This window comes from Galeopterus variegatus, unplaced genomic scaffold, assembly GCF_000696425.1.
Source record: "Galeopterus variegatus unplaced genomic scaffold, G_variegatus-3.0.2 Scaffold5002, whole genome shotgun sequence".
NCBI lineage: Eukaryota > Metazoa > Chordata > Mammalia > Dermoptera > Cynocephalidae > Galeopterus > Galeopterus variegatus.
In genome coordinates this window covers 45413-56021 of record NW_007731113.1, presented here as the reverse complement: position 1 = coordinate 56021, position 10609 = coordinate 45413, and the positions used below count along the sequence as shown (strand labels likewise).

The window sequence follows — 10609 nt, the reverse complement described above, 5'->3', positions numbered from 1 at the left end:
TAACCTAAATAATAACCCTGCAATTACTACAGGAAAAAAAAAGAAAACACCAGCTATGCTAAAATGAAACTGGATATTTTTCACTTGTTATTGTTATAGGATATATGTGTAGAATATAAAAATAATAATTGCACTCATCCTACTTCTTACACTCTAGTGTCTCAAATCCCTGAGTGGAAGTGGTCTCATTAAGTTTACCAAACCCATTTAACTCTAACATGCTCTTGAACCTTCTCTCCAAATCCACTGAGGCTTTCCTGTCACAAATGCTGAACATTATTTTCTGAAATTCTGAGCATTCTACAGATATGTCTGACCTTCTGCAGATACAACTCACTTAATCATTTATTTAAGTAGTAAAATAGACAAAACCACCAAAATAAAAAAAAAGATGACTATTGTATATTTACCTAAACCTACACACACACACAAATACTCACATATACACAATAACTGAGTTTTTGTATAACTGGATTAATTAGAATGAGGAAAGATTCAGCTGTAAGAACAGTTTTTAAAAAGAGAAGAAATGCTTTATTTAGACCTACGTAAACAAAGTCCACAGAATTTTAAAATTTGATTCATTTAGGCTGCAAATACTACTCAGTTATTTATTGAGCAAACATTACATTCTAGACATTATGGAAAATACAAAGATAAATTAGTTATTGGAAATAAACAAATCCCAACTAATTCCAGTATAGGGTGGAGTATGGTAAGCTCCATGAAGACAGAGGCAGTGTATATATTGTTTAGTTCTGTATCCCCAGTGCCTAATATTGTAAATGGCAAATAGTAGGTGCCAATATACGTTTGATGAATATATAATGAAAGAATAATGTCCTTAAATGTTGTAGAATTCCAGAGGAAGGAGAAATTACTTCTGTCTGGTGTGATTTAGGAAGGGTTATTATAGAGGATAAAGTATTTGATCTGCATCTTAAGGGATGGGGGAATGATTCTAAAGGAGAAAATAACATACCAAGAAGAGGCCATGACACAAACACCAAGATACAGAGGCAGGAAAGTGCAAGACAGTCTTTAGGAATAGCAAATCATTCAGTTCGGCAGTTCAGCATAGAAAATTCATAAGGAAGGAGCAGTAAGTTTAAGAAATTATGTTGAGGCTAGTTTGCTGAAATCCAGAAATACCAAGTTAGTGAATCTAGATTTTATTCTGGAAGGAAACTGAATATTTCTGTTTAGACTTTTATTCACCAGCTTTGCCTCATGCGAAGGGGTCATCATCTTTAACCTGCTTCTGAAGCTGTCTGAGAGAGTCTTCAGAAGCAGGTCCCAATTCTAATATCAGCTACTGCCTAAGAAGTTGCTCCAAGAGAAAGCCTGCCAAATCCAGCAGTGTCAGAAGAGAATATGAGAACTAAGGTAGTAGGAGAAACATTCCTAAAAATGATTAATGTTGGGCAGTTCCACCAGTTCCAAGTCTGTTACTGGACACCTGTAATATTTAATTTAGTATTTCAAACACAGGTAACTTTAGATCGAGTTTTCAGAGACTTGATACACAACAAATCATAAAAGGTAAAAAGTACTCCAAGAGAGATTAGCCCTTCAGAGACCTCTAATGTATCAAAAAGTATAGCACCTGTCCAGTAAGAGACTGATTATTACAGCAAAATGGCATGCAGGAGGCTTCCTGGATGCACAAAGTTGTTTTATTCATTCACTGCAAATACAAATGACTATGTACTATAGGGAGATAAGGGTACAATACATGACTTAAGGAACTTACAATCAAGTTGAAAAAAGTTAGACACTTCAGTCCTAGCAGATTTATATTTAATTTTATCTTCTCAAGTACCTCATGAGTTTAATATTACTATTACCGTTTTAAGTAAAATTAGGATTAAAGGGTTTAAGTAATTTGCCCAAGATGAAAAGGTAGCAAAGCCAGGATTCAAACCCAAATTCGTTTAACTCCAGTGTCCATACTCTTTCTCTTGTACCATATAGCTTTAGAGTCTAGTTTAGCATATGGAAAACACTACAACATATTAGCTAAAAGTAGGCTCTTTAGCATAAGATTATCTAGGTTCTAGATCTTGGCTCCATCACTTGTTAGCTATCTGAATTTGCACCTATTACTAACTTTTTTGTGTCTCAATTTCCTCAATTGTAAAATAGGGGTGGGAGGATAATATTAGAGTAACAGTCCTAACCTTATAGGGCTGTTGTGAGATTTAAATGAGATAATACACATAAAGTGCTTAGGAGAATGGCAGACCAAAGAAAACGCTCATGAAAATTAGCTCTTATTAGTCAGTGAAACTTTGTTGCAATAACAGTTTAGACAATGCACATTTTCTTGATCTCAATGGACATGCAAAGTCTTCCTGGAATTAAAAGGAAATCCCTGGAAATACCGTTCAATAGTCTACTTGTACACAAAGGAATACATGCAATATTGCCATGGTCAAAAGTCTCAAGAACTCTATTACTTTTTGGAAAGAAAACTGTAGCCCTGGTAACTTTCCTGACACTGATAAATTTGACTGATTAGCATGTTTGTTATCTGTTTCCTTCCTACCAGCACAAACATCAAGATATGATACATTTCCGTAGTTTACAAACTTACCCATGAACGTAGGAGATCCATATCTGTGTAAGAAGACTTGAGATATGGGTAGTGAGTACAGGAGGAGCAGTTGCTCCAGGGTCCAACACGAGAAATTTGGAAATCAACACGTGTCCAGAGCAGGTTTTCTGGAAAAGGTTTCCAGCTGTGCCACATCTGAACTTCATCTTCATAGTGGGATAACACACCATCCAAGTTGCACCCATTTGAAGACCTGGATCTACCCGCTGATGCAGAAAAAGAATCCAGTCTAACCTCCATTTCTTCTTTCATTCTTGTATTAATATTACTAACTTTCTTTTCCTGGGATTTGGTTAATTTCAAACAGGAAATCAGCGTGTCATCTTCATCTTCTAAATGACAAAGAAAAATAAGTTAAAAATTAAGTTGTTTAATACTTCACATGTAGAAATTATTAATACTATACTTCTGTTTATGTAATAGTAATGAATGAACAACACAGAATAAACCAGGAAGTCATTCACAGAATATTTCACAGAATAATTTACAATAGCATTTCTTTTTTTTTTTTTTCCTTTTTGGCTTTTTTCTTGTCCGGCAATGGATCACAACCCTCAGTGTCGCGCCCGTACCGGACCGGGACCGGCAACGGGATTGCAACCCTCGGTGTTGCGCCCGCCCCTCGCTCAGCCAGTGAGCGGGAACCAGTCTGTATGTGGGATCCGAACCCTCGGCGGGAGCGCCGCCGCGCTCCCAAGCGGCACACTGTAGCAGTGTGCCACCGGGCCGGCCCTACAATAGCATTTCTTTAAAGAGTAAGTTCTTTTGTTACATAAAATTATTTGTTTTATAAAAATCAGATTTACCTAAAACTTTTTGAAACATATTGACTAAAGTCAATTGGAATGGAACGAATGGAAGCCATATGCAAATAGCATACCGAAAAATATTTGAGAAAAAATGCAAATAAAAAAAAAGATCTCCACATCTTATAAGCATAGTGTGGTGTGCTTCTGTTCTTAAATACTTCTAATTTTTTTGAGGCCTTGTGTAAAAGAGAGAATCACAAGGAAGCAAATGAAATTCTTTGTTTTACTTAAAACAATGAAATCTCAGTGAATATGAGCTGAAATCCTCCTGACATTCTAAAATTATCTATTTTAATATCAATCTGCAAAGAGATGTACACATGCAGTGTGCCTCATGTTTTGATAAAATATTTTGGAAAAGCAAGAACAAGACCAAAAAAAAATGAAAGAAAAAGCTCTTTCTTTAAAACTATAAGGTCAATTAGTGAGATGTGTATTTACATAATGTGGCAAAGGGTTTGATGAAATTTCTAGTAATACATAAAACAGTGACAGAAAATAGAAATATATGTTACCCATAGTAAATTGTTCTATATCATTGAATCTCTGTAATTTCAAATGTTTAATGGGTATAAATGAAATACTATAATTCATATGGCATTATTTGAAATAAGTAAATGCAATCAAGTTGCATGTTATGGACATATCGATCTGCTGTACTCACATCAAAATTAAAAAATACTGTTTTCTACGGCCAAGGAATGAGAACAGTAGACATTGCTGACCCTGATTTTCTTCCTGAGCTCCACCCATAGCTTTCTCTCCCTCTATCACTGAGTCCGATCCTGGAGGGAAGAAGTCATGGGGTGAAATGCAGGAATAGGGCATAGCTATGGAGTGAATTGCAAAAGAACTTGGCAATAAAAAAATACTCAATGTTTAATGATTATTTTAAGATCTTATCAAAGTGGACTTCATTAACGTATGCTTCCCCAGTTCTCCCTCAAAGAATTTTTAGCAGCTATGTAACTCTTACTTACGGAGATTTATTAGGGTAGGTTTCACCTCATCCAGACTCGGCACCCTGCCTTTCTTGGTCCAAACCAGTTTCTGTAGTCGCTTTAATGTCCCCACTGATTCCACTGGGTCACCACCTGATTTTACGGCCTAGCACAAACACAGCTCAAGGTAAAGACAAATTATTCTTCACAAAAGATTAAATATGAAATACGTTGCAATCATAAATTTTAAAAAAATAACAATGTGACCTTAAAACCTGAAGCCTGAGACAATTTAAGCAATAACTTGAAAGCACACACATTTTGAGGGGTTCAAAATTGTAAAATATGTTACAATGGGCCAGTCATACTAAACCAGGGTGGATTTTACCAATTCTTTTTCTTTTTTACTTCAAAATGCAGCAAAATAGATTAAATCCCCGGCCATTAATAAATGACTTACTTCTGCTCAATGTGAAATAGTGGAAGGAAATGAGGTCTTTGCAACATAATATAGATGGAACAGGAGGTTTAAAGTTTCTACTTGCAAGTGTTGGAATAAACTGATGGTAAGCAATAAATGGTCTACCTCCTGATATCAAAAAAGAAAAGCAGAATTTAAGTTTTCTTAATTTTCCTTTTGGAAATTTCTGGGAAAACAACATTTTGTCTCTAGTGTAAAACGTTTTCAAATAATATACTTTTTATCAAATAGCCTCCTGCTTTCTAAAAGATACTCAGTGAGCAAAACAAAATATAGGCACAGCATACCATATTATGTTTTGGTATACTGGTGTCAATTATTATTTTTTTTAAATTTTGTGATTGCAAAATATGGAACAAAGAGAATTAATATTATCACTCTTAAGGTTTCCTTGAAAGATATAGAAATATTTCCCACTAGTTTAATGTTAGATAATTTGTATTTATATTGCCTTTACTTATTATTTTTAGGATATTTATTCTTAAGGATTTTGAAATATTTTAGAAATTAATGCTCTGTGTGCTAAGTTTTATATCAATTGTTAAAATAGTTGTATTCTGTTGTATTAACTAGATGTAAGGTAATACATAGAGGAATCCTTTTTTTTCATCCAGAAATTTCAATCAGAACTATTTCTCTCCCCACTTTTGTCTTATTTTTTATATTGAGTAGCTGATAAATGATATCTAAATAGATACTGCAATTTTCAAAAGGTGAATGGTTTACTTACTCATTAATGTTTGAAGGAGACATTTATAATAGTGCTTTTCAATCCTTTGAGAGAGACTATAAGCCCAAAGACATGCTCAGAAGTAAAGGATCTCTGGCAAGCAAACATATCCAGTCTTTATATTCAGCTTTTATTTTTGGTCTTTAAGAATGACTTTGGGGCCAGCCCGGTGGCGCACTGGAGAGTGTGCCGCTTGGGAGTGCGGCGGCGCTCCCGCCGAGGGTTTGGATCCCATGTGGAGACCGTTCCCACTCACTGGCTGAGCATGGTGCGGGTGCAACACCAAGGGTTGCGATCCCATTACCAGTCAGTAAAAAAGACAAAAAGGAAGAAAAAAAAAAGAATGACTTTGAATAACCAACATAAACTTAATGTCTGTCTCTCTGTAATAGCACCTAAGTAGGAAATGTAACATTTTGTTAGATCAAGCCATACCTGTTTGCATTAAATAAATGGAAAAATATTGAAATCATTTTAATCTTTCAGGGAGAAATGTGGTGAGATATTCTTAGATATGCAAAATCTTCCCTGTCTTTCCAAAGATCATGCCCAGTTCAACACAATTTCTATTGCTGTTTTTTTTTTTTTTTTTTGTATTATTTTCTCAGTATTCCTTTTCTGTGCTTTCTGTTACTCAGTTTTAAGACATCTTACAACCCAGGAAGATCCATTTTCTAATCTTTAGCCCATTCCAGAAATAATAAGCTGACATTGCACAACCACTTTTTCTTTGCTGTACTTCCTTCTTTTCTTATGGCAACCTGCTCCTGTTACAGGCCAAGCTTGATTGCTCCACTGAAACATGGGCATGTAAATAGCCTTCTCTCTCTCCCTTTGTGAAGCAGGCTTTCACATGATTTGGGAAAAGGTGTCATATACAGGGGAAATGAACTTCATATTAATGATTTGTTCCCAGGAGGAACAGAAGCATTTGGAAGTTGTCTACATTCAGATGAGTGAGATGTCGTGGCCCAGATGTTTTGAAACAAACTGACCCCTCATTATTTTGTTCACATTCTATTATGGCCTTTTCGAAGCACAATACTATTAACTTTTGTATTTTTATCACTCTCTCATCTTTGACTTACTAGACACCAGTCACTGCTTTTTATTCATTTCTTAATCCCATGTGCCTATGATAGTGCATGGCTTTAATGAATGTTTGCTGAACGTAAACACACTCCTTGTTTTATACATATGTGTTATCTTCCAAATAAGTTATCCATAGTAAATATTTGATACTAGACGACTTTCTAATAGCAAAGCACTTCTGGACAATCTCCTCTTGCTATTAGGTAGTATACACCCAAGGATTGGAAGTTAGAGTTAATATTATTGTAAAAGATACAGAATTATTAGGACTATCTATTAAAAAGAAATCCTCTAGAATATTTTCAAGATAATAACTTTATTCACCTCAATCTCCTAATCTGTTACTTGCATATTTGTACTAAATGTGATTAAAATTTATAATAATGTGCTTTTAATTTCTAGATGTGTTCTAAGAGGACTGATTCATAAATTAAACTTGGCATTCAACCAATCAATAAACTTTTATTGAGCACCTACTATATGCCAATTTCTGGGGATAAGCATTTAGCAAGCAAGATGAGATTACTGCTTTCATAGAGTCTACATTCTAGAGGGAGGTGATAGACCATAAGCCTGTAAACAAGTACATAAACGAGAAAATGTGAGATAAGAAATGCTATGCTAAGAATTAATAGGATGATTTGGTGAGGGGGGTCACTTACTAATCTTGATTGGGTTATGAGGAGGGGCTTCACTGAAGATGCTAAAACTGAGGCCTAAATGACCGGAAGGAATCAGAAACGTGATGATTTGGAGATGGTTTTGGATTCAGCAGATGGTCAGGAAAGACATCTGACAGAAAAGCGTCAGCCGGGTAAATAGCAAAGGAAAGAGAAGTCCTGGAAGAGTATACAGTTTGAGCAAAGGTTGTAAAGGTGGAGTTCCTGGAAGAATTCTTAGTGTGTGCCCAGGAAGAAAAAGAAGGGAAGAGTACATGAGATGAGGCCAGAGACTAACAGGGATCCTTCAAGGAGGCTTCTGTAGAGCAGGTTGAACAATACATAATATCTAATCAGTTGAGTGACACAGCTTCGTTTGCATTTTTATTCATCTTCTCTATGTATTGAATTTTGATAATCTTTCTTTTCAATGAACTCTTTCCAATAGCATGCAAACATCCTCTCATCTCATCCATCTTTAATTCACCATCTTTTATTTACCACTTTTTCTGCTCTTTCCTAGGCATGCATTTTTAAAAAGTTAACTATGTATGCTTCCTTTAACTTAATTCCTTTAATTTCCCACCTCATCTACTCATCAGCTTTTGTATCTACCATTCCATTTAAATTGCTTTTGTAGTCCAATGAACCATTGTCAAACCCTTGAGTACTTGACAGTCAGCAATGTTGACCACAATGACCTTCTGGAAGCTTTTTCTTTTCATGGCTTCAGTGATACCATGTTCCCTTGATTTTCCTTTCGCTTTTTTGGCTGTTTCTTCTCTAACTCCTGTATGCTAACACCTACATTTTCTTGAAATTAAATACTTCAATTCCTTTAGAACTAGCTCTGACTTAATATTACCATCATACTCTTCTCATGAGCATATACACATGTGTGTGTAGACACACACTTGAACATACACACAACTTTTAATACCACTTATGTGCTGATGATTCCCAATTTATTTCTTTCTCCAGGCCTCTCTTCAGAGCTGCAGACTCAGGTGTCCAACAGTCTATTTAAAATGATTTATAAGCACGATCAAGACTGACCTCTAAACCTCTCCCCCAAGCATGATTCTCATCTACTCTTCTTCAACTCAGTGAATGCCATTTTTATCCAACCAACTACATACTCCGTAAATCAGAGTCTGGTCTATTCTATCCCCAAAATATATATTGAATCTGTTTCTTTTTCTCTATCTCCACCATTATCACCCTAGTTAATTTCTCTCATTGAAACTATTGCCAAATCCCCTGTTTTTTGTTTTGTTTTTCACTTTTGCCTTTCTAAGTTAGAGTCCTCTTTGCAAGACATAAATCTCCATCAAAATGGTAATTATATGTGAATGTAAATGTGGCTTTTCATATGCATATATTTAGTGTGTATATACTGCATCTTTCATATATATTTATATGTATAAGTGTAAATATCTTTTAGTTCATTTTGCTCACACTTCCTCAAATATAAAAAATTTTTAGAAGTGCTAGGTTAAATATATCTCATTTCTGACACTTTACTCAAGTATTAGGATTATAGAATATTTTTTAGAAAATAGCATCAATGGGGCCAGCCTGGTGGCGCACTGCTACAGTGCGCTGCTTGGGAGCACGGCGGCGCTCTCGCCGAGGGTTCGGATCCCACATACAGACCGGCCACTCACTGGCTGAGCGAGGTGCGGGCGCAACGCCGAGGGTTGCAATCCCGTTGCCGGTCCCGGTCCGGTACGGGCGCGACACTGAGGGTTGCGATCCGTTGCCGGTCACGAAAAAAGACAAAAAAAAAAAAAGGAAAATAGCATCAATGAATTATTGGACTGAATTGGTCCTACAGTCATATTTTATGAGCTGGGATGAAAATTACTGGACATCTAGTCTACCAGCCTATTTAAAAAATAAGAAAAGTCAGAGAAGCTAAGTGGCTTACTCAAGGAAAGATAATTTATTAATAATAAAGTTGGGATGAGAATCAAGTATTCTGACTTTTAATACAATGGTCTTTCTTACAAAATTTTTAGAATACAACACAATTACTAGTTATCTAGTATTGACAGCCAAATTAAGACTAACCAAATTCGGGGGAGGGAGGATTCTTCTGACCAGTAAGGGGATTGCAACCCATAGCACGGTGCCCGCACCACGCTCAGCCAGTGAGCACACCAGCCATCCCTATATAGGATCTGAACCCATGGCCTTGGTGCTACCAGTGCTGCACTCTCCCGGGTGAGCCACGGGGCCAACCCAAATTTAGGGTTTTGATTTGTAAGCTAAATATAATTTTTCAATAGAGGATAAGTTTGAGGTAGACATTCTCAGATCTATCAGCCTATCCTCTTAAGTATATATATGTTTAAGAGGAATATATGCAAGTGTTACATACACACACACACACACACACACACACACACACACACAAAGAGGGCTCAAGAAGATCGTGGAAAAATAGAGTTAAAAGATAACATGAATCTTGCCATGAACTTTTTGAAGTGCCTAGGTGTGTGTGTGTGTGTTTATATATACTCACATATATTTGTTAGAAAGGCATTTAAATCTCTTTTGATTTTATCCTTTTCTTTTACAGACGAGATATTTAGGCTAACGGAGACTGACTAAAGCCAGATCGCCTATCTGTCTGAGTTACGTTCTCTTTACTCTGCTAAAGAAAAGGAATCTGGAAAGTAACATGACAAACCTTGAATGAAGCAAAACAATTTCCCTTCGTTATTTCTTTTTTTCTTAATTTCTGATTTAGATTTTTCGCTCTAGTGTCATCTGTAACAAGTATTCAAACAGAAAATCTTGATCACCTGATGTCTATTTTGCATAACTTCTTCAACAGAAGAAATGGAGACATTTTAAAATTAACACTTTGGCTTATTTTTAAAGAAAGCTACGATGAAAACCCTGAAGTGAAACTTCAGGTAGTTTCATGTGTTTTTGCATTGACAACTTTCTCTGAACTCCCTAGTCTTATTACTCTATACTTGGCTATTAAAAATGTATCAATCCATAGAACTTTAGAAATTATTTTTTTACTGTTCACAATATATTAAATGAAAAATCAGAATGTAAATTTGTATAAAAATTATAAATACCACTGTAAGCAACTTTTTCCTTCTTTATATACTCTGCATTTCCAAGTTTTCTACTATGAAGATGTATTACTTCTATAACTGAAAGAAGTTTAATAGTTTAAAAAATATATTTATTTATTTTATTTTTTTTTTTTTGTCTTTTTTCCGTGTCCGGCAATGGATCGCAACCCTCAGTGTTGCCC

General features: G+C 35.6%; 1 protein-coding gene across 1 annotated transcript in view; it reads right to left on the bottom strand.

Annotated features, from left to right (window-relative positions):
- Positions 1-1414: 1414 nt before the first annotated feature.
- Positions 1415-10609, bottom strand: part of LOC103604153 (putative uncharacterized protein ENSP00000383407) — a gene marked incomplete at its 5' end in the record, with an annotated part of 33581 nt that continues 24386 nt past the window's right edge. The window contains 3 exons of the mRNA XM_008588741.1: positions 1415-1459; positions 2597-2949; positions 4407-4533. Of these exons, the coding sequence (XP_008586963.1) occupies positions 1415-1459; positions 2597-2949; positions 4407-4533 (525 nt within the window). The remainder of the gene's footprint in view (positions 1460-2596; positions 2950-4406; positions 4534-10609) is intronic.